This window comes from Mesoplodon mirus (assembly GCF_964341445.2).
Source record: "Mesoplodon mirus genome assembly, chromosome: 9".
NCBI classification, from domain to species: Eukaryota; Metazoa; Chordata; class Mammalia; order Artiodactyla; family Ziphiidae; genus Mesoplodon; species Mesoplodon mirus.
The window spans coordinates 22509130-22533923 of record NC_138985.1 but is presented as its reverse complement, the minus strand read 5'-3'; the positions used below and the strand labels follow the sequence as shown (position 1 = coordinate 22533923).

The following is a 24794-nucleotide window of genomic DNA, read 5'->3' as shown; positions in this document are numbered from 1 at the left end:
TGCTCAGTCGTATTCAGAGGATACTTAGGCCAGACTGAGGCGATATTATGTATATGACGTACAGAAAAGTCTGCTCTGTCCAGCCAGATCCCCTTTTCTAGGCAATTTGTTAACTCCCAGCACCACACCTCCGGGTTCCCAGTACCTTGGTGAGCTTTCCCCTCTCCTATCTAAGCAGAGGAGCTGGTATCCTTCCTCCCTCCTTCCCTCCTTTCTTCAATGCAATTACTTAACCAACATTCATTGTCTATCATGAGCCACGTGCATCTCACTGTGGATGTAGGGCTCTGTGGATTGGTGAGAGGGATGGAGATTTGGGGACAGGGACCACAGCCAGCTGCCCAACTCATGCCAGGAGGGTGGCCACCTGCTCACTGAGGATAGGAAATAATTAGCCTCCAATTATGGGGACCAAGACTAATTTTGGTTACTATTTTAAAATCTGTGAGGGAACCCATTACTTGTACTTAATTTATAAAGGAAAATTACTTATTTTGCAGGAAATGCTGTAGATTTCATATCTATGAGCAGATTCAGTTACTAGAGAATTAATTCTTCTCTTAAGTGAGAGGGTAACCAGAGCTAGGGAATAGTTTGTCATCAGAATTACTTTTTCATGAATCAGTAGGAGTCAGATGGGGGTGAGAGAAAGAACAGGTTGCAATGTTGAACTCTTCTACGATCTGTAGATGTGTTGAAAGCAGTTGATGTCCACTAACACTTATGATTCTGTTCATTCATTCAGCAAATACATGCCGGGTGCTTCTTATGTGTCAGGTACAACATATGTATCATAGGTACTAAGGCACTATTCTTACCTTGAGAAGTTTATAACCGGAACCATCAAACATTTACAAGTGCCAGGATTTTATAAACATTTTCTTATTTAATCCTCACAACATCGCTATGAGGAGGATACAATTATTATCCCCATTGCATAGATGTGGAAACTGAGGCTCCAACATGAAAAAAAACATGAGAAGCCACACAACAGGAGAAGACTTGCCAGTTTAGTTGGTCACAAGTCCCTGGATTTCAGTCCAGACACTTAGACTTTTAATCCCAGAACTTAGTGTACATTTCAGTAATTAAATATCAAGCTATTTCTCTGCTTGTTTCATTCTTCAGTACTGAAATCCTGGCATCCTTCATTCCTAAATATAATACACGCCAGTGTGTGGCAGTGGGTATTAGCTTACCAGAACACCATTATCCCCAAACCCTCTGCCAAGGAATCACTTTACATGGGCATTCTTAGAAGGGGAGGGGAGGATGGACAGGACTGTGCCCATTTCAGTCTGGAAGTAACAGCAGAGAATGGACATCAGCACCTGGGGATATGCCTGCACCCACTTACAGCCATGTGCCCTGGAGAGCTTGTCAGGGCCCCATCTCCAGTGGAAGCAGCAGAAAATTTCACTGCTGACAGCCACCCCCTGAACCATAGGTACAACTCTGGCAATCACCTCCAACCTCTTCCCCTTGACCACAGATCTCTGGTTATGCTTCCTGTTTGAGGCTGTATTGTTTTATTTGCTCTCACAAAGCTGGAAATGTTTGCAGAAAAAAGTCAAGAAAACTCAATTTTAAACAGAAAAATTCTGAAAATTTAGACTAAATTTTTGTTGGACGGGAGCCAAGAAACTGGAAGAGGCCAGTTCCTCTCACCCTGTCACCAAGATCTTTTATAAATGGTAAAGGAGCATCATGGGCACCTTGGGGACAGTTCAGGCTCCCCCCTGGGCAACTTCCTTGTTGGAGTCACTCATTTTCTCAGTTTCTCTCTTTTGTACTTATTTGTAAGTGTCTCTACCTTAAAAAACCCTAGTTGAAGACTCTCTCTGTGTGTATGTATGTATGTGTATGTGTGTGTGTGTATGTATGTATGTGTATGTATGTATGTGTGTATGTATGTATGTGTGTGTATGTATGTGTGTGTGTGTATGTATGTGTATGTGTATGTGTATGTGTGTGTGTGTGTTACCCCATTCACTTTGGATTTGTTGTTCTCCTTTATAGTCTCAATGTACTGTTTACTCTTAAATAATAGTTCTTTCTGTGTTGGGATGAGAAAACTCTCCAGGCATAACAGAAACACAATTCCTGAGCTGCCCCTCACCCCCATCTACTCGGTTTGGCTTAGCTGACTCATGTCCTGCTGGAAAGAATGGCCTGAGAACAGCTCCTGAGCTTTCTGGCCCACTGAAGGAGGAGATTTCCAGAGATTAACTTGGATGCTGGTTTGGGGGAAGGCAACAACTTAAAAACCACATTTAAAAGGCAAGATGAAACCCACATTCAGAATTTTAGGAACAAAAGTCTCGCTCGGGAAAAAATGCCAAAATGTTACAACAAAAATATCCTTGGCTAGCAAACTTGTTCTGTGGGACCCAACGCCTCTGGACGAAGCTCCTGATCCTTGTAAAGGAAATGTAAATAGACAGCTTTTCATTTTCATGAAAATAGAATAACTCACGAAGCCACAAAGTGCTCTTACTAGGCCTTCTCTATCCCCAGATAACAAATTGGTAAAAATCAGCATTCTTCATGACTGATTCCTTGTCAACTGTTATCGTCCCTGGAAAAGCAAGTAAGTGGAGCTATCTGCCAGCTGAACACTGACACAAAGTGGTTGGAGACTTGCTGCATCAGAAAACCATAAATGTCGCTGTGGAAGAGTTTTTCGGGGAGGGGATGGATCACCGTCAAGGAGACGGAGAGACCCCGGGTGCAATCAGACCAGGAAGTACAAGTTTCTCTTTTCTCAAAGGCTAATCGTCCTGCTGAGTTCTTGTGCAAGCCTTCCTGAGCCACCATTCCCCTGACTCATTCTTACTATCATTCTAGACGGATATTACGACACCGCTGTTACATACCTGTGTCTTTCCCCCAGTGCTCTCCTGGACGGCGGTGCGGGACAGGGCAGTGGTGGCCACAAAACAAGAGAAGAATCCAGAGAAGATGTTGCTGATCCCAAAGGCAATGAATTCCTAAGAGAGAGACTGCATGGCAGTGATGCTACATATCAAATCTTGGCAAGACCCTCGCCAAGTGTTTAAGGAAGAGCATTAAGAAAGCAAACTCTCAAGTCCACCCTGCCTGGGAGTCCCAGTTTAATTCTTACCATTAAAGGTGCTTGGGGCCCTTGGAAGACATGGGGACTTCTGGCTCCAAAGAGCCTAAGAGAGGCTTCACCGCTTTCAGTTGTTTTTAAGATTGACTTATCTTTTGCTCAAATGCTTATTCCACTTCCTGGTGAGTGGCATATCTGTAACTCTCGCATGAAATATTTTCTCTGTGGTTGGATATTTGCTATGAAGTGTATTACGATTAGGAGGGCTATTATTCCTATTGAGTACTAATCATTTAACTGCTGTAATTGCTGTGCTATGTTTTCAGAAACCAACCACACTTGCACATTTGCAAGCAGTGGAAACTCAGCTCACCTGGTAAATGTATCAGGTGCTACAAAAAACGTCCTGTATCTATTACGGGTGTCCCCTGCTTTTCAAACGTTCACTTTACGCCACTTGGCTTTTACGAAAGACCTATGTTAGTACCTGTTTTTGCTAACTGAAAGAAATCCCAAGGGGCTTTTCGCTTTTACAGAAAAGGGCGAAAAGCATCTGTTTTGTAGCGAACACTTATAGAGGCGGCATGCCCCCCAAGTAGGGAGAGTGGCACCACCAATCTCCTCTGCCGGGAACTATACTCAGCATCTCAGCATCTCAGCATAGAGCCGCCATCGCTTTGAACTGTGCTGGTGAGCACCTGTGCTTCATCTAAATGGACTTTGTGCATCTGTTTGCAAGATGTGTCCTAAGGTAACTGCTTCTTCACTTTACTGCCATTTCTGCTTAAGAAAGTTTTCATAGGAACGCTCTACTTTTGGGTAGCAGGGGAAACCTGTAATTGCACAATAAACCACCTCAATTTAAAGTGGTCACAACTATTATCATTGGTGTTTGTTGCTCTGTTTTGCCGTATTATAGCTGTCATTAAAAAAACAATTACCAGGCGATACTAGATTACATGAAGAATTCTTATTCCAATCTAATATGTTAAGCTTAAATGTTATTTATGACCTAACTGAATTAACTTTTTAAAAATTAGGATTACTTCAACTTATCTCTTAAAATGTAAAGTGATGCATATACACTATTGATACTATGTGTAAAATAGACAAGTAACGAGAACAGACTGTATAGCACAGGGAACTCTACTTAATGCTCTGTGGTGACCTAAATGGGAAGGAAATCCAAAAAAGAGGGGATATATGTATACATATAGCTGATTCATTTTGCTGTATAGTAGAAACTAACACAACATTGTAAAGCAACTATACTCCAATAAAAATTAATTTTAAAAAAGTACAGTGATGCATACAGTACAGGGAATATAGCCAATATTTTCTAAGAACTATAAATGGAGTATAAGCTCTAAAGCTTGTGAATCACTATGTTGTAAACCTGAAACTTATATAATACAGTACATCAATTATACCCCAATCAAAAAAATAATTTGTTAAAAAATGTAAAGCAAAAAAGAGATGTATCAATCTAATACTACACATGGAGCTTGTTTGGATACTTAACCAGACAAATCAACTGTTTAAAAAAACCTTTTAAAATAATCTGAAAACTGACTAGATAGTTGATATTATCAAGGAATTATTGTTAATTTTTTTAGCTGTGATAATGATATTATGGCTATACCTGAAAACTGACTGGATATTAGATGGTATTAGGGAATTACAGCTAGTTTTTTAGATATGATGATGTATCACGATTGCTTTTTACATGCTTATCTTTCAGAGACATATAATAAAATATGGATAAAGAAACTGTAAAATATATTTTAAAATTTGGTGATACAGGGCCTCCCTGGTGGCACAGTGGTTGAGAGTCCGCCTGCCAATGCAGGGGACATGGGTTCGTGCCCCGGTCCGGGAGGATCCCACATGCCTTGGAGTGGCTGGGCCCGTGAGCCATGGCCGCTGGGCCTGCGCGTTTGGAGCCTGTGCTCCGCAATGGGAGAGGCCACAACAGTGAGAGGCCCGCATACCGCAAAAAATAAATAAACAAATAAATAATTAATTAAGTGATATAACATGTATATTTCAAAATAATTTCAAATTAGCACACACAGGAGAGAAACCAACTCAATAAAGATGGGTGGAAGAAACAAATCCCTTCTTTAACAGACAACAAAAATCTTTCCAATTTATGTTTTCTTCTTATTTTCAGCCCTACAAAGCCAGTTCAGCAAAAGAGTGAACATACCTGGTTCCCATCGATGGTGTAATCATACTTGATGGCGTATACTTTTCCTACAGACACTGCAATGGCATAAGCGACCACAGCGATGGAAAATGATGCAGTCAGCATCTCAGAAAACAAACTCACAGATGGAATCGCCGGAGGCAAAAACCTAGTGAGTTTTTAAATGAAAAATGCTGTGAAAATTTGACCGTAATGCTCTTCCCCCACCTCACCAAATGCTCTATCAACCCAGCCATGAGTCAGAAATGAAAGGACTTGATCCAAGAGGGCAAGAGGTACGTGAGATGCATAAGTGGTAGCACCTGCTTTTACAGGTTTCAATCAGAAGTTGGTGCTATCTCACTGGCTGATTCCTTTGTCCCCTATTTGAGAGCCTACAGACGCGGCCTTATCTACCCTCTGACAAGAATAAGCCTGTCATTACTGATTTTTTAATACCATACAATCCCATTCTGTGCCATTTCACACATTAGTGTTTCTCCTTACAGAATTTCATCTTAAAGGTCTTTGAATTTAAAAGATATCCTAGCCATAAAATGAGATTTACCCTGTACAAGGCGAGGTCAGGTCTGTTAAAGAGACAAAGAATGTAAGATGCTAAAAGAGCTAAGTGGAAAATCCATTCTAAGAGCCATGATATTTAAAATCTTCTTGAGTCCAAAAGTCCAAAAAAGATTAAATGTATGTAATTATCATAATGCTCCATAGTCACAATGATTAAGACATCCCAACAGGTGCGGGATCAAACAGTTACTGTTTGACAAAACCAGAGCTACTCTACCAACTGTATAAAGAAATAAATCTACAAGTTTATAAGCCTGCAATTTTCCCCAAATATGAAAATCGGGGGGTGGGGGTGGATTCCTTTCTTGTACCTATATCTTGATTACTATCTGTAGGGTGTAATTCCAGAGGTCCCTGGCCAAAAAACAAAAAAAAAGGCAATCTCCCTGACCTACCTCACACCTGAAGTTCCTTTAATAGGAAACTATATTTTTTTCCACCTATAATTAGAGGGAAGTAGTAAAGTAGAAATAAGATTCTTATAGAAAACAACAGAAATCTAGAGCCAGCTAATATCCTAATATTATCCAAATTAATATCCTAATCTAATATCCTAGAAACTGTTGAATCTACCTCTCTTTTTGTTGATACCAGAACTGAGGCCCAGAAAAGTGAAATGATCTGCTCAAGGTCATTTAGAAGGTCCAGGTATGAATGTTAGATATTAGATGATTTCCTGGGTCACAAGATCTGACTGACCCTCTTAGAGCCTTCTGCTTAAGAAAAAGGTTAGTGATGGGACTTCCCTGGCAGTCCAGTTGTTAGGACTCCGGGTTTCCCGTGCAGGGGGTGTATGTTCGATCCCTGGTCTGGGAACTAAGATCCCACATACCGTGTGGTGTGGCCAAAAAGTAAAAATTAAAAAACAAAAGACAACAGCAAAAAAGAAAAAGGGTCAGTGAGAGAATGAGGGCTCCTTGTTTAGGTGAATCCTAGTGGGACTCTCAGAAGCTGACCGGACTTGCAGAAATTGTATACTTGGCCAAGCAAGGGAGTAGGGAAGTAGGGCTAGTGGTCACAGTTTTGGGGACAGTGTCATTGGGCACTGAGCGACACTGACATATGGCATTGGCCCTCAATGGGACAAAAGGAAGCTGCCGGCGGCGGCCGTGCTTTTACTCCCTTACTGGGGGATTGACGCGGGGAGGGGGTGAAGAGGTGGGTAGCACAGTGTTTCTCTTTTTTCCTCTTCCTCTCGTCCCACTCACCTTTCTCTCCTTTCCTTGCCCTTTTCCAATCTCTCCACAGCACCCTTTCTTTTTCAGGTTTGTTAACGTTATTAGACTTGTTTCAGTGCTACCAAAAAGTTGCACGAGACCAATGGGATCACTGCCCTTGAGGAGGAGCTTTGAGTCCCGGGGGCCAGGCAGGTTAGGTCAGCGGACCAATCACACCAGGCAGTCTGTCAGAGGATGCAACTTGACTAACCCAAGAGCAAGAGGCTAGAGATCCATTCTCAGCTGGAGAGCAGCCAGGAAAGCTCTGGATAGGGTCAGAAAGGATCACTGAGGGCAGTCGTCCCCAACCCCTGGGCCACGGACCGGTACCTGTGTATAGAGATGAGTGGCGGGCAAGCGAGCGAAGCTTCATCCGTTGCTCCCCATCGTTTGTGTTACCGCCTGAACCATCCCCCGCCCCACCCGACCCCCATCCCCGTCCGTGCAAAAATTGCCTTTCATGACACCGGTCCCTGGTGCCAAAAAGGCTGGGGACTGCTGACTTAGGGCAGCAAAAATGAGTTCCCTAAATCTATTAATGGAACATGGACTTATGGGACAGGGCATTTGCTATGGACCTCCTCTAAGAGTTACACCCTAGGAAGCCTGACAACAGGGATCTATGAAATATATATATATATATATATATATATATATATAATTTTATTTTTATTTTATTTATTTTTTTTGCGGTACACGGGCCTCCCACTGTTGTGGCCTCTCCCGTTGCGGAGCACAGGCTCCGGATGCGCAGGCTAGGTGGACATGGCTCACGGGCCCAGCCGCTCCGCGGCATGTGGGATCTTCCCGGACCGGGACACGAACCCGCGTCCCCTGCATCAGCAGGCGGACTCTCAACCACTGCGCCACCAGGGAAGCCCCATGAAATATATCTTCTATGTAGCTGTTTATAACTACTCAAATAATCTAACTGTTAGGGTGAAAACGCCATAACTCAAATAGCCAACACTGCATCTTTTTATCACTAAATTTATACCAGCATTAGGATTCACTATCAAAATGCTGATCCTCTAATGTAAAGTTTCCCAAACTTACCTGAGCATTAGAATCACGTGAAGCCCGTTTGAAAAATATTAATTCCCAGGCCCCTCCTCTGGAAAGCCTGATTCCATAGGTTCGGGGTTGGAACTAGGAAGCTGTGTTAACAAGGGCTTCATGTGATTCTTAAAAAAAAGTGAGTTTGAGAAACATCAGAAAGAATGATATGTAAGTTAAGCCCCATGTAGCCAGCTGTAATTTTTCTTTTTCTTTCTTTTTTTTTTTTTTTGAACAGATTAGAAGAAATCATAAGATTAACCCAATGGCAAGGCAGCAGTTCCCTGTGGAATAAGCCCCGGGACTGAGCTGGCCTGAGGAGTTTCTATTAAGAGCATGAGAAACAGACTGTTACAGGTCCCTCAGCTATTATTAAGGGAGGGGAAACCAGTACTTACTAGTTATCTAACAGCAAGTCTAGTCATAGATGCTATAAGTTTATGCTGCAAGTGTAATAAACAACTGGGTTTCTTTTTCAATGTCATATGATCGAATTATACTGTAGGGCCCTTGGTCCACTTTGCACTTTATGAGCCATCTCATTGGTGCTTTACAGCAAGTTCAAGTTGAGATTTCGGGGGTTTATCATTCTCTTTGTGTCATAGGAGAACCTGCCAGGGCCACAGGACTAGATGGTGACAGAAGTAGACCAAGAACCTTAGTTCTTTACTCTTTTAATTCATCAAACTATCAAATATATCAAACCTCCCTTAGAGATAATGCATTTTATTTATAGGCACAAATGATATAATTATTATCTAAGATGGATTAAACTAAATGGAGGAGAATTTAGGCCAGATGTCCCTTTTTCCTTAAGCAGATTGTTCTCAGTACAATAAATGTTGCTAACCATGATTCTATAGTATGTATAGTATACTGTAATTGTATATGTGAGTTTAAATCAGGAATCTGGCCTTAAAAGTGCATGTCCTGCCACGTTTTAAGAACATAAAGAAAAAGAGAGGGCTTCCCTGGTGGCACAGTGGTTGAGAGTCCGCCTGCCGATGCAGGGGACACGGGTTCGTGCCCCGGTCCGGGAAGATCCCACGTGCCGCGGAGCGGCTGGGCCCGTGAGCCATGGCCGCTGAGCCTGCGCGTCCGGAGCCTGTGCTCCGCAACGGGAGAGGCCACAACAGTGAGAGGCCCGCATACCGCAAAAGGAAAAAAAAAAAGAAAAAGAGAGAGCATATGCGGGTCGCTTTTAAACAAATGGCTTGATCTTCATCTACACCCGTACTGTTTATCTGATAGTTTGCACAAATGGATATTTCTTTAAGATCACACACAAATAAGACCAATGAAATGAAGCTTAAGTGTCATTTAAACAGAAAGTACTGACAATATATTAGTATTGCCTAAGAGGAACTTCATACTCACCCACTTGGGATGGACTTAACAATGCCAGCGTTATAGTTTTTTTCCAGGTCAACTCCATATGAAATGGCAGTAGCTATTATTGTCTGAAATAAAACAAAAGAGGTTAAAAAAAAAGTCCATTTGTTTTAACAATTCCTTTCTTATCAAACTAATTAATGCTGAATTTTCTAATTACACATTCTACTTACCACAATCACTTCTATAGGAATAGGGACTGGGATTTTGTGTTTAAATCGATCATTTAATTCCTTAACTGCCATACAGATGATAATGGTGAGTAATCCAGCAATGAAATCAGCAAGATTAGTGTTACCAATATTTTGAAAAATCTCAATTAGAGTCTGTAAAAAAAAATTTTTTTATATACTTCCCGTATGAAAAAATCATATCATCATCAAAGAGCACTTAAGAATTTCATGTAAAATTATAAAAATGTGTTGGTTAATATACAGACTACTGACATCCAATCTTTGCAATATATATACCAAGTTATTAATGATGGTCAACTTGAAGTGATAAAAGTATGGGTGATTTCTGCTTTCTTATTTTTGCTTATCTGTATTTTTTACAATAAGAATGAGATCTTTTAAAAGAAAATATATCATTATATACCGACTTTTGCTTGCAGAAAAGCTTTAAAAGTTTATACCTTAAGTGGTTTTACAGGTGCTATTAAGTGACCTAATTTTCACCATGTTGATATGTATTATTGAGATTAAAAACTGATAAACCAAAAGTCCCAGTTAACCAATATTTTAGGTAAAGCTCTTCACTAAACCTGAATGATACAGGTGAGAATAAAAATCCCTAAAATTCTTCTTATGTAGATACATACAGACTGATCCATTCTTTATGGCAAAGAAAAGCTACTGAATTGATATATAGGTCAATTATACATTTTTGGAAATTAATTTGGTACTTAGTTCAAACTTGAACTAAGGTGACTTAAATAAAACTAACTCTTTCCAAGTGGACAGACAAGACAGCTCAAGAAAAACTAGTTTTGTTTTGTAAATAGGAGGTTTCTGGGAATCAAGGGAGATTAGCAAGGAAGAATCCCGGAGGAGAACACTAATATCTTTGTTATAGGAACTTCAGTCCTGTAGAAGGCATGACTTTAGAAGGTATTCCTCAGTTCTTCGAGACGACTAATCTCCCAGTGAAGGTCACCTTTCTTTGAATGAGTCCTTTTCTAGATATATTTTTATATGAAGATAAAATATTACTTAAAATAATTATAACAACAATCTGGTAACAGTTAGGTATAGTGCTCACTGAGTAATGTACGAGTCATCTTGCCAGCAACCTCCACCTCTTTGGAAAACATTCAAGAGTAAGGGAATGAGAGGAGAAGCTACTGTGCAAGTAAAATACATGTCACCAAGTGCTTGAACAAGAGTTCGAGAATCTGACTTGTAGGAAGCCTCTTGGACTTTCACTATTTTTGCCCTTGCTTTAAACACAACAGTAGCACATTTACTTTGTCTGCTTTCCAGAGTCAGTAAAAATTGCTAGAGGCAGATATTGATAGTAACAAGATGACGCAAGTGATAGCAGGGTGAAAAAGGAAAAACAAACAAAAAACAAAAAAAAAACTACTCCCACAAGCGGACACAACAACTCAAGAATTTAAGGCATTTACCATAGCAGTAAACAGCCCTATACAACTCAGAGTCTTGAAGGTATTGCTGTCTGGCCCTTTATATAATCAATTTTCTGATGATGACCCTGATTAATTCATGAGCTAGATATAATACTTCAATTAATTGTCTATACAATAAAGGTTTACTCTCAATGCAAGATGGAAATATTCAAACTTAAGAACAATCAGAATACCTATCCCAATCCTAAAAACTTTCACCTTACAAAAGTGATCACTACAGGATTGCCATGTAATCTATGAGAGTCACTTAGACCTTTGAAGAAAAAGCACCCGTGGTGTATTAAAAATGTAATATGGGCCTCCCTGGTGGCGCAGTGGTTGAGAGTCCGCCTGCCGATGCAGGGGATACGGGTTCGTGCCCCGGTCTGGGAGGATCCCATGTGCCGCGGAGCGGCTGGGCCCGTGAGCCATGGCCACTGGGCCTGTGCGTCCGGAGCCTGTGCTCCGCAGCGGGAGAGGCCACAACGGTGAGAGGCCCGCGTACAGCAAAAAAAAATAAATAAATAAATTAAAAAAAAAAAAATGTAATATGAGTTGCAAAAACCAAAATCAGTTTATATTACACAATTGCATCAAACAAGGCATATGAATATATTAATTGCCTATACTGAGTAGTTATTCAGAATCTTTTTTTTTTTAATTTTTATTTTATACTGGAGTATAGTTGATTTTACTCAGAATCTCTTATGAAGAGTTCTACAATAGAAAGCTTAACCTATGTGGAAATAAAATTCACCCATATAAACTGAAGTAGTCAGATTGTACTCAAAGATACAGAAATGAGAGTTTACGAAAGCACTGTAAAGTAATTCTAATTTAGTTTACTATTAAAATACTTAGGGCTTCCCTGGTGGCGCAGTGGTTGGGAGTCCGCCTGCCGGTGCAGGGGACGCGGGTTCGAGCCCTGGTCCGGGAGGATCCCACGTGCCGCGGAGCAGCCGGGCCTGTGGGCCGTGGCCGCTGGGCCTGCGTGTCCAGAGCCTGTGCTCCGCAACGGGAGAGGCCACAGCAGTGGGAGGCCCGCGTACCACAAAAAAATAAATAAATAAAAATAAAATAAAATAAAATAAAATACTTACTAAAATGTGTTTAAAATATGGATATACTTATGATTCCATATTTCAGCCTAGTATTCTGACCAGTTCAAATCAAGATAATGAAACTTTTCAGAATGGGTAATATTTTACTATATTTCCTACCACGCTTGGAGAATTTTAGAATCATTTCATTTACAGAATTTCTTCCTTCTGGGTATATGAAGCCTTAAGTTAAAAATTATACCTGATATTACATATGAGGAAATTCACTGATTAACTTTTGGTGCCAAATTTATTTTAATCCATCTTGTCTCTATGAATATAACAAATCCCTCATAATCAGCCCTTGCTGTCAGGCATTTCCTCCTACCAGAACTTCTGTTGCATATATAAGATCAACCCTTAAAATGTTACTTTCCTTTTATAATGGCTTCATTTTTACATACTGCAATAGATTCGAAGTAATGAATCTGATCGAGCTTAGTGGTAGCTTTCAAAACTCTCACCATCTGGGCAGGACTTTTCCATGTGGTCTTCCTCCTCATTAGGGGAAGAAATGGGGAGGTAACATCAATTTAGTCAGCAAGCAGAAAGGCTTCCCTTGTCTATTGAGACAAACCATTCAGAGTGAACGGTAGGAAAACATAACCACTTGGAAATGGACTGTGTGATTTACTTACATGATTGAGTAGTTACCTGGTAACTTGAGTATTACTAGTTCTGAATTCTGCCAATTTTCCTTTCTGCCTCTTGTACCCAGCATCCCTGGCATTTGTAAACAAGTTTCTATTTTTCTTTCTTTCCCAATATTTCCTCCTCCCATTACTTGTATTCATTATTTCCTTTTTTTTTTTTTTTTTTGGAGGGAGGAGCAGGCAGGCGATCCAGAGCACAAGCTTATAACAAAAGGGATGTTAACTACATTCCAGGGACAGCATCTTACAACAATCTTACAGTCTTTCCTGGAGGAATCCACAGCTGCCCTGCATGTGTTGAAGGATTCTTTCACGAATATTCGCAACTGGTAATATCATAAGCAGAATTCTCTGTTCAGGTACTGAGTGGCTCATTCAACCCTTATGCAATTATTTCCAGACCTGCTGATTCTTTTTTTTTTTTTTTTTTTCCAGAGGAGCAAGCTTATATTCATCCTCACACAAGAATGATTGAAGTATCTTTATCCAACTTGGCTGGCCTGGGAGGAATTGCTTGCAGAATTCTGTAACACATTCTAACCTGAGGCTTCAAGAATAATGTTCAACAGGACATAAGTCACATAATAGTTTAAAAACTATTTTTGACCTTGTTCTAGTGTTTCCTGCTTACTTTGGTCTCTGTTGAAAGTGGGGTGATTTGCAGCAAGCTTCATCTTAAACATAGCCCTAGAAGACCAGAAGGGCTATTTCTGTCCCCTGTGTGCAGAAGTCCAGCAGCGGCCAGGGACCCAGGTCACCCATCGGCCTAGGCCTCCTGTGATCTGTGAGGATGCAGGCCTAGCGATGCTCACACGAGGAGGCCAGCACACTCAGTCGGGGTGTCTTGGTGGATTCAGGAGTAAGTGGGTTTGTACAGGGAGTGAACAGTGCCTGGCACGTGGCAGGTTTCAATAAATACTTATTGAAAAGATGAATGGATGACAATGAAGGAATAAATGAATGAACAGTTGATAGAGAAAGTAGGAAAGCAACAAAAAATATGGTGTGTAGGGACTGCAAAAGTGAGACAGCCTCTCAGAAAAAGGCAGTCAGAAGGTCTCAAAGCAAACCAAGGTCTTGGTAGGAAAAAAAATCAACAATGACAGAAATAATGATGAATGAAAAAACAGCTGCTAATAGGCTGGGTCCTTGGCAAGTGAACAGTAAGTTCCATGAGGTCTGATCATCATGATAATGAAAATAACAGTAGTGAACTGAATTCTTACTATGAGCCTAGTATTGTACTAAGTGCTTTACACAAATTTTCATTTTTAATCCTCAGAATGCTAACAAGAAGCTACTCTCATTACTCCCATTTTACAGCTGAGAACACTGAGGCTTAGAAAAGTTAAATATGACATGCCCAGAATCACATGGGTCATAGGTGGTGGAACCAACACTCCAACTCAAGTCTATTGAAGTTCAAAGTCTATGATCTTGGGGCTTCCCTGGTGGCCCAGTGGTTGAGAATCCACCTGCCAATGCAGCGAACACGGGTTCATGCCCCAGTCCAGGAAGATCCCACATGCCACAGAGAGGCTGGGCCCGTGGGCCATGGCCGCTGAGCCTGCGCGTCCGGAGCCTGTGCTCCGCAACGGGAGAGGCCACAACAGTGAGAGGCCCGCGTACCGCAACAAAACAAAACAAAACAAAACAAAGTCTATGATCTTAATCACTATGTTAAACTGCCTCCTCTACCTAGTCCCACTGCCTAGCACAGTATCTGGCCTGGAATAGGCACTCGGTATGTCTGTTGAATGGAGAGAGTAATGTGGGATTATGGCACTGCTGTGAACCTGAGCAAATTCCTGTCCACCTCACTAATTTTTAGATATGTATGCATGGCCTTACATCATTTTAGAAGCTAATACATGGGTCATTAAAGGACTCAAACTCATTCTTAACGCTGGCACATTGTATTTGCCTTGTATCATTCTCCCCAAGCTAGGGTGACATCATGTTACTATTACCACCATTTTTCAAGCATTGATAACATGCTTTATATAGAACATACATTTAGATCCAAGAACTTTTAAATCTAATTAGTGTGATCTACATCCTTCTTTTGCATCTCTTTTGCATGTTGAATCATCTCTGAATCTACTGTTCCTCTTCGTCTATAATTGCTGAGACATTTACATTATGTGTTTTATGGACTCTCACAGTTAAAAAGGGCTTTAGAGATACATCTCCAATCATTTCACTTTATAAATAAAACAGAAAAGAAGCCTTGAGATGTGAATAATAATTTCAAAATAACACTTTTTTTTGAGTACTTGTTATATGCCAGCCCCTAGGCCAAGTGCTTCTCATATATCCTTATTCAACTTAATTGGTAGATATTACTACCAACTCCATTTTGCGGAGAAGGAAGCTGAGGCATGGTGATTTGCTCATGTAATAGTGCAGATAATAAATAATAGGGTCAGGATATGAATCCCGTTCATTCCGTTCATCCAGGATATGAATCCCGTTCATCCATTCATTTATTATCATGCAGATAATAAATAATGGGATCAGGATATGAATCCCGTTCATCCAGAGCTTTCAGCCACTGTCCTACACCATGTGTCCAAGGTCACTTAGCTTAGCAGAGGCAAAGGTGAGAATGGGGTTCAAGTCTGCTACCTCCCAGGCCAGTCTTCACTGTAGCACTTTGTTTTCGTTAATATTTTTAAGGGCAATGATCCTTCTGAAACCATTTTGATCAACTGAGAACAATGTTTTTCAACATCTGCCTTTTTCAATGCTACCCCTGATTCTACTGCTTCTTTCAGAGAAGAATGTTTTCAGTGACTCCCAAAGTATGGCATGGAGGAATGTGCACTCTCCAGACTCAAGTTCAAGAGGAAAAGTGAGCCATCCCTGGATTAAGAAGCAGCACTTACATAGATAATGGAGAGAATTCCATTATAGTTTTTGGTTGAAACATTGAGGACAATCTTTAGCTGTGAGACCAACACTTGGAAGGCAGCAGCTGTTGTGAATCCACCAACCAAAGGATCTGCCAGGTACCTCACTATGAATCCAATCTGCAAACTTCCAAATATCAACTAGAATAAGAAGAAGGAAGGAAAAATTAAATGTTTGCCTGGGAGAAGGATCAACCCTTTTGAACTATTAATGAATTAAACTTAACACCAATTAAAGCTCTGGTAGCCTGCCGATAACACAAAAAGACTTGTAGGAAAGAAATCTGAATTTCTTAATGCCCTCTCTCCTCCACCACTCTAAATTTGAAAACCATGTGTAGTACGAACCTTAAAGTATTTCTAGATATGTAATAAGAAAAGAAAAATTCATGTAGCTTATTTCTGTGACTTGCAGTTTCCATGGCTCTGCTCACCAGAACATTTTTTTTCTCTTTATGGGTTCTGGCACATTTCCCTTCTCTTATTCTCATTTGAATCACACATGTTCTTCTGTCTTTTTTTTTTTTTTCTGTCTCTGACTTTGATGATTAAGTGAACCTTAATAAGTGGGGGCTCGCTGACTATTTCAGCATCTGACCTAAAACAATATAACTTAAAGAATAACTGCGAGGGGTCGGTAAATTGATTTGTTTTGCTTTTAAATGAATCTCTAAGTCCACATGCTTTACAGTTAATTCTTGCAAATACAAATCATGCCAATCTGTATATTCCTTGTAAGCCCATTACCTGTATGATTCCAACCAAAAGAGTAAGGGTGCTCGCAATCAATACTCTTGCTGCATCTCTAGCTGCAGAGTCTATCATGGTGGTATTCAGTGTAGTTCCATTACTGCTGGACACGAGAAAGTGTTCGTCGGGGGCCAAGCTCAGAACAACAGATCCCACCATTAAACTGACCACTGGGAAAGGTCCTGGGGAAGAAAAGTCTCTTATCAATGAATAATTATTAATCACTTGTAAATCAACTATACCTCCATAAAAAAGTTTTTAATATTATTAATTGCAAATGTTTAGGCTCAACATGTCTACGTAGGATTAGAAAGATGTGTGAAGTAATTAGCTGTGATTGGGAAAATACTGTATGTTCACAAAAAAAAAGCTAAAAAGTACATGCTTCAATGCATTCATGACCCAGAAATGAGCAAGAGAGACATGTAGGTGGGTCACTGTAATACAGCTTTCAGGCTGCTTTGTAAGTACACAGGAAGGGTGTCTAACCTATCTGTGATCTTCACGTATATGGGTGGGGACATGGGGGGTGGAGGGAGGAGTTGTCAAGAAAGGCTTCCTGGCACAAATGGCATACTAGCTGAGTCATTACTTGTTCCATCTTATTTTTATTCCATGTAAGTTCATTTCCTAGAGCATCCAACGTCCTGATCTCTGTGGAGATAAGGACCTTGATCAATATCACCTGATCAAAATTAGGTTAAAGACATAGCAAAGGGAGGAGAGTTTCTCTTTTTCTCTTTCCAAGACAAACTTTTTCATATCAAATGCCAGTCTGTAAGATTCTACATTTCAAAAGCACTTTTCTTTCAGCAGCTGCTCCATTCACTACTGATGTTTTTATCCATGATGATGATGGTCCTATCCTTTGATCATGGAAGGCTTTAACAGCTGGGAGGGCTCAGTACCAAAATCCAGTAACCCGGAGTGTCTAAATGTATAGAACACCAAAGAGAAAAAAATCAGCTTCTGTGTTCCTCATCTCGTCATGCATTTGATACTGATCTACTCTCCCAGGTGAGAAAGTTATTTTAGTCAATAACGTCATTCTGATCTCCTTTTATAGACAAGGCAATATGCCAGATACTGGGGGAAATACAACGAAGGATAAGGATATGGGATATAGTAGTAGATGGCTGCATTTGTTTCAAAAGGATTGCCCAGGTAGACATGTCTAGCCAGCAGATGGATGTAGGCGAAAGTTATCTCAAGTGTAAATGTCAACGTTGCAAAATAGCATTAAAACACTCATTTACTAGAACATTTTAGCAGAAGAAAATTCAAATTTTAGGAAGTTCAGGAAATAAATCTATTTTGGGCCATACCAAGAAGGACAGCCAAGCTCAGTTTCTAAATTGTTTTGGCACGATTTTGCCAGTCTTCCAATATTAGTGACTTAAAATAAGTATGCTCTTTAATAAGACAATGAATATGTATTTGACGAACATAATTTAGTAAAAGCTAAGTTAATCTAGTAAAACAGCAGGTTCGAAGACCTCTTGAAGATATTTTTTCCCTTGTCATTTTTAATTTTAGAACACTTTCTAAATAGAGAGTCAAATGTATTATATTTTTGAAAAGCAAAACATGCTAAGATTTGATGGTAGGCTACAATTTTTTAACAATCTTTCAATTTTCTCCTCTTCATTAAAAAAAAAGGGGGATTAAGTATAAAGCTTACACTTTACACTTAAGAACCATTGCATCATTGAATAGGAAAAGCGGGTAAAGCACTGAGGCCCTATCTCCCTAGAAAACATTAACAAACATATGGAAGCAGAACACACATAATATAGCCCAAACACGTTAAATGTGAACAAATAGAATTGTATATGCTTATAATTACCAACTGAGATGTGTCTTGATGTTCCAAAGATAAAGTATGTCAGGATAGGAAAAAAAGCAGAGTAGATACCATATCCAACAGGAACAGCAGCTAGTAGAGCATACGCCATGCCTGAAAGTACATCCAAAGTGATCAAATTCAGAAACAAAAGTTATGCTTTATGTCTACGGTACAGAGAAAGGCCTTTTTCATAGATCTCTTCAACTTACAGCTCATCCTGAGTCATTTCCTTACTAGCTAGGATACAGAACATGATTCAAATCAGCTGGGATAATGATTGCAGCTCACGTTATCACCTGCTCAAAGGAGCAGCCTCAACTGATCAGCAGTTCAATCATCAGGTGAGTAGAAAAACAAAGTCAAAAAAAAAAAAAAAAAAAAAAAAAGAAAAACAAAGTCAAGTCAGTTGTTGATTAAAAACTTGATCAATTCAGTTCAAAGGCTCAGGCTGGGTTTGTCTGAATTCAGTGTTTCAGTGTTGTGAGGAACACACTCATTGTTGCCTGCCCTTTCTCCTTTCTTGTGGGGGAACAGAAGTTAGATCCAAACAAAGAAAAAAAATCTGACCTTTGTACATAGCATAGGCTCTCCCCTAGGAAATCAACACCTTCGCTAAGGCTATGCCAAGTGGCTTCTGGGTCCATGCATGTCACACTGTATGGAGAAATCTCAACCTTTCTGTGTACATGGCAGGGGAAGAGAATAATGTGTTGGCTTTTTGTTTGTTTGTTTGTTTTTTGCCTTAAACAACAAACATCAATTTCTCACAGTTCTGAAGACTGAGAGCTTCAGGATCAAAGTACCAGCAGTTTCAGTGTCTGGTGAGGGCCCTCTTTCTGGTTTGCAGATGGCTGCCTTCTTGTTGTATCCTCACATGGCACAGAGAGAGTGAGCTCTGGCCTCTTCCTCTTTTTATAAGGGGACTCCACCTGATTACTTCCCAAAGGCTCCCACCTCCAAATATTATCACACTGGGGATTAAGGCTTCAAGATAAGAATTTTGGAGGAACACAAACATTCAGTCCATAGCCCTTTCCTTCTCCTGTGGGTTTTTTTTTGATTAAATACTTCTTAGGTAGTCAGCACATCTTACTCTATATTACCTCCCTACATTTTACTCACGCACAGTGAGAGAAAATCAAGCCCTTTGACCTTTGGGTCATTAGTAAAGGATTACATTTATAACAGTTAAAAAAAAAAAAGTGGCAACAACCTAAATATCTTGGCCTCCGAGTGCCCAAAATTATTTATTGAATGAATGTTTCAAAACAGGGAAGTGGTTAACTACATTATACTGTAATTCTACGGAATGAAGTTGATGTGCCGCATAGAAATAATTTACTACTAATAATTTACCTATCTCTAGTACAATAAAGTGCATATAAGAAACAAGTGAGAAAAGGCAGGATTCAAAATAGTGATCAAGGAATTCCCTGGTGGTCCAGTGGTTAGGACTTGGCACTTTCACTGCCATGGCCCAGGTTCAATCCCTGGTCAGGGAACTAAGATCCCACAAGCGAGCGGAGCGGCCAAAAAAAAAAAAAAAAAGGAAAAACCACAAAATAGTGATCAGTATGCATGCTTCCACTTTTGTTAAAGTACACTTTTGTGTTCGTCATACACATTTAAAAATATGAAAAGATTTAACAGAATTTAGGTATGCAAAGACTATAATATAATAAACACCCATGTACTCAACCTCTAGCTTAAGAAATAAATTATCGCCAGTACAGTTGAAACTCTCTATATACTCTTTCTCATTCACATCGTCTTTCCTCCCTCCACCCTCAGGAATCAACCACTATCTGGAATTTAGTGCTTATCATTCTCAGACGTTTCTTTATACCTTTACATAGATATGCATTTATGTGTCTAGTAAGATATTTACTAAAATATGGGTTTACTGGGTTATCTATATGCTAGGATCAAAGGAGACTTCTCATTTGTTGAAGAGGTATTTTTTTCATATTCCTTATATGTATTTTCTAGTTTCCCACAATAAACATTCATTCATTCAGCAACTATTGATTATGTACCCTCCATGTGCCAGGCACTGTTCTAGGTTTGGGGGAATATGGGAGTGGACAAAACACAGTCTCTGCCCTTAGAGAATTTTCATTCTAGAAGAATCTGTATTCCTGATGCAAATATTTTCATATATAAATTACAACAAGGAATTGCAATAAACAGTCATCCCAAGAGCATAGAGTAGAAAGGTGAGGCCACAAAGGGAAGACAAGAAAAGAAGGAGCAAAAACAAAAGCAAAAAAAAATTTTTTTTTTAAATATTAAAAAATAAAAGAAGGAGCAAGCAATGAAAACAACCTATTTCCTATGTATTTTTTTCAAGTCTTTCTCAAACTTCCACTTGCCTAAACTGGGCTCTGCAGTCCTTAGAGGCCTGGAAAATGGGGGCTTTTTCAGTTTTCACATAGTATCCTATTTCAGCACAACTGCTACTCAGATATACTGTAATCATATTATAAGGGAATTTGGTACAACAATTTTGAAATTACATAATTTGTAAAGAAATCTAAGCCATTGATTTAAACTATGGCATCTCTTGTGTTGGCACCCTTCCTATGTAGGATGGTGGCATGTATTGATAAAGGTGGGGCTAGCAAACATTTGGAAGCAGCTAGAAGGCAAAAGTATCCATAGAAAGTAGAGAGCAGGTTCCCCATAGGTACGATTAAAAATAGCACTAGGGCCTCCCTGGTGGCGCAGTGGTTGAGAGTCCGCCTGCCGATGCAGGGGGCGCGTGTTCGTGCCCGGGTCTGGGAGGATCCCACGTGCCGCGGAGCGGCTGGGCCCGTGAGCCGTGGCCGCTGGGCCTGCGCCACCGGAGCCTGCGCGTCCGGAGCCTGTGCTCATGACGGGAGAGGCTACAGCGGTGAGAGGCCTGCGTACCGCAAAAAAAAAAAAAAAAAAAAAAAGCACTAAAAGGGCTGCATTGATTTCTTGCTGCCTAGGGGGAACTTTCTGTTAATAATAAAAGTAAAAAAGATCTCATAATCCTTAGCATTTCTGGCTTCTCAGTAACCCCGATAAGTCTTTCCCTACCCCTCAGCTGCCCAGCCAGTGGTTATATTGGTTATATCGTGGACCTTGCCATCCATAGAAACTGCAGCACCACCTCTGAGATCTCAGCGTTGAGCCTCCTGCTCTCCACCTACAGCCACCTAGCCTCTCCACTCACCTACTCCAGAATCCTTACTGCAACGTTTCTTTGTCCACAGGAGGATCTAATCCATGAACGGATCCACCATCCTTGGCAGCCTCTCATCTTCACTTGCCTCCTTGTCCACAGAATTTTCACAAGTACTCTGAACTTCCTGGCTTCACTCTCTCTCTCCTTCCCCTGTCTTCTCTGGTAAAGCCCCAGTCTGGCCAAACCGAAGCATCACCCTATTCCATGCCAGGGTTCAAGCAGCTGGATAACTGAACTAAAGTTCTCTACATTTGGGCTGGCCAGTTTCACATAAATTTCGTGATCGCAAGCCCCAGATGGGAACTCCAAACTGCCTGGCCATCCAATTTCATTTCCTCAGGAAGTGTGCTTTTCCTCACCCCGAGACAGCTACTCAGACTTCCCCTACTTCTCTCAAGCTCCCCATCCCCTTGCTCTATATAGACACTGTTTAGAGATGAATCCTAGACTTCATCCAAAACATGGACTCCATGAGATGCCTGTTGGCTTTTTACCAAAATGTCCCATCGCTCTGCATCTGCACAGTTTTGTCTGTCTTTTCTCCTTTGAAAATGGAGGGAAAATATCCCACCTATCTTTAAGGAGCAGCCCTCCCATTTCTATCCTTGAACCGGTCTACACTTGCCCCTTCTTGTCACTTTTAGTTGTTTCTCCCCTACCTCATGGACCACAGATCTCATGGTCCACTGGGTCACATCTGTGTTCTAGTACCTCCTATATTAAAAGAAAAATAAATCCTCCCATCACTCTATCTTTGCCTTTTATGCCTCTGTACAGCCATTTCTCTACTCTGCTTCACAGCAAACCTTCTTAAAAGTATGGTCTGTGTTCCATCACCAAGAGCATTCCACACTACAGACCCCTCTATCCTTTAAAAAAAAAAAAAAAAAAAAGAAAAGAAAACAACTCCTCTCTTGGCTTCTGACCCCACATTCCTCAGATTGTTCTTTTTCTCTAACTTCCTGAGCCCAACCTCCTCATGTTTCTTTGTGGCCCCTCCTCATCTCCCCGACCTTTAAGTACTCCAGCCCCGTTTTCCTCCCCATCTGCCCTTTCTCCCTAGGTAGTTTCAGGCATTCCCACTCCTTTAAATATCACCTCTAAAGTGATGCTTTCTGGACTTTTATGTCTAGCCCAGACCTCTCCAATGACCTTCCCACTTCTAGTATCTCCAACTCCATATTTGGCCTCTCAAATGTGGCATGTCCAAAAGGAGATGCTTGGTTTTCCATCCCAATCCTGCTCCTCAGCCAGTCCCAATCCATCAGTGTATTACCCGTGATTCCTGCTCCAAAATACATTTCAGGGGACTTCCCTGGTGGTACAGTGGTTAAGACTTCTCACTTCCAACACAGGGGGCGCCGGTTCAATCCCTGGTCGGGTGCAGCCAAACAATATATATATTTATTTCAGATCTGTGCAGCTCTCTCTAATTTCCTGCTTGATCGGCTTCAAGCCGAACCATCTATCCTCAGGGCTGGAACTTGGGAGAGGCAAGCGAGCAAGTGAAGTGCCTGGGGCGCATTATTGAAGGAGGCCCCCAGAGAGTGACTCATTTATGCATCTTAATCCCGGCCCTGTCTAACCTTATCTCCTCCTGTTCACTCCCCCCAGCCCGCCCCCTCCTCCACTCACACTGGAATTCTTCCCGTTCCTCCCTTGAAAATACTGTGCTCTTTTTGACCTCAGGGACTTTGTGCTCTTTTTGACCTCAGGGACTTTGCACCTTTGCCTGGTACACCCTTCTTTCTGCTCCTTACACGGCTGTCTCCTTTCCATCCTCCTGACCCTGATTAAATTTCACCCCCTCAGGAAGCCTTCCTTGACCACTCTAACTAAAATAAACACTCCATCCCCAAATTAATCCCTATTCAAGCCTATTTAATCCACCATAATAGATAGCACAATCTGTAATTATTTTTCTATCTATCTGCTTATTTACTTAATTCCTCTGTCTCCCACTTAAAATGAGCTCCAGTGAGGTCAGTACCCACCCATGTCTGTCAGCAAACCACTGAATCCCCATGGCTGGCCTACATATGTTATTAGATGAATGAATGATGATGAATGATGAATGAACATATGAACAAACCACGTTCACCTCCCAGAAATTCACCTTACAAAGATAACTTCATAGAGATAATGTTTCTGGAAAGCATATCAGTCATAAAGTGAGGAACTGCATCGTTTGTAAATTAAGATCCTAGGAATTAGACTCTGGGTTCAAATCCCAGCTCCACCACTTACCGGCTCCATGACCTTGGACAGGATGCTTAATAAACGAAACTAAAACTAAAGTTAATTCTTATAAGATACTTGTCTATGAACACTTGGGGGACACAGCTTGAAACACCATTTTTCATACATAAAGATGATTCATTATCAGGAATGCAACTCAGTCCTCTTTAGTAAATGTTTACAGGGCCACCTATTTTGTGCCAGTCTCATGCTAGGCACTGGCTAAACAAATATGAATTAGACAGTTCCTGTCCCCCAGGAGCCACAGGGCATTGCCATGTCACAGCTATTAGAGTCCACTGTGTACACAGCACTTGGCATCATTTAACGTATGAACCGCACTGCCCCATCCACCTTTGTGATTGAAAACATGGTTGGCCAGGCTGTGGCTCTGCACTGGGGCCACAGAACATCTTCCTTCTCTGTGGGAATCTCCCTGGCCTGCTCTGGATAATCCTGAGAGCTCTATAGGCAAATTTTGGCTCATGGAATTGCTCAACCACTATTACTAACTTCTGAAATGGTCCATTTCCAAGCCATCTCTCTACACACATTTCTACCCCACCCTACTTCCCATCACTTGGCAAACTGAGACTTAACCTTCAGGGAAACAGCTCTGATGACTTCTCCTCTAGGAAGCCATTCCCAGTCTCCGAAGGCTGGGTTGAGTGCCCCTGTGTGCACTCCCTTCCCAAGCAATGTTACCCCTGCTACGGTTGGTCCTCCCATTGAATTGTTATCTATCTCCTCACTGGACTATGAGCTCCTTGAAAGCAGGTGGTGCATCTTATTCATGTCAGAACACCTAGTGCCTGGCACCTACTAGATACTCCATAAAATGATAATAAATAAATGAGATTTCTGCTTTCATGGTCCAGAAGCTTTGTAGAGTTGAGGCGAGGGCAGAAGCAAGATGATGGGGGTGAATGGATAAAGAAGATGTGGC

The 24794-nt window shown here is 40.9% G+C and overlaps 1 protein-coding gene across 2 annotated transcripts in view; it reads right to left on the bottom strand.

Moving 5' to 3' along the window:
• The window catches only part of SLC26A4 (solute carrier family 26 member 4), a 41447-nt gene extending 22925 nt beyond the window's left edge, over positions 1-18522 (bottom strand). The window contains exons 1-6 of one of the 2 annotated variants that reach the window (XM_082632287.1): positions 18469-18522; positions 16551-16735; positions 15780-15944; positions 9497-9579; positions 5283-5430; positions 2877-2990 (exon numbers count right to left, since the gene is read on the bottom strand). In XM_082632287.1, coding sequence (XP_082488413.1) covers positions 2877-2990; positions 5283-5430; positions 9497-9579; positions 15780-15944; positions 16551-16735; positions 18469-18508 — 735 coding nt within the window. In that variant the 5' untranslated portion in view covers positions 18509-18522. Of the gene's footprint in view, positions 1-2876; positions 2991-5282; positions 5431-9496; positions 9580-15779; positions 15945-16550; positions 16736-18399 lie in introns of both variants that reach the window. The other variant, XM_082632286.1, reaches the window with a different exon arrangement.
• Positions 18523-24794: the final 6272 nt, after the last annotated feature.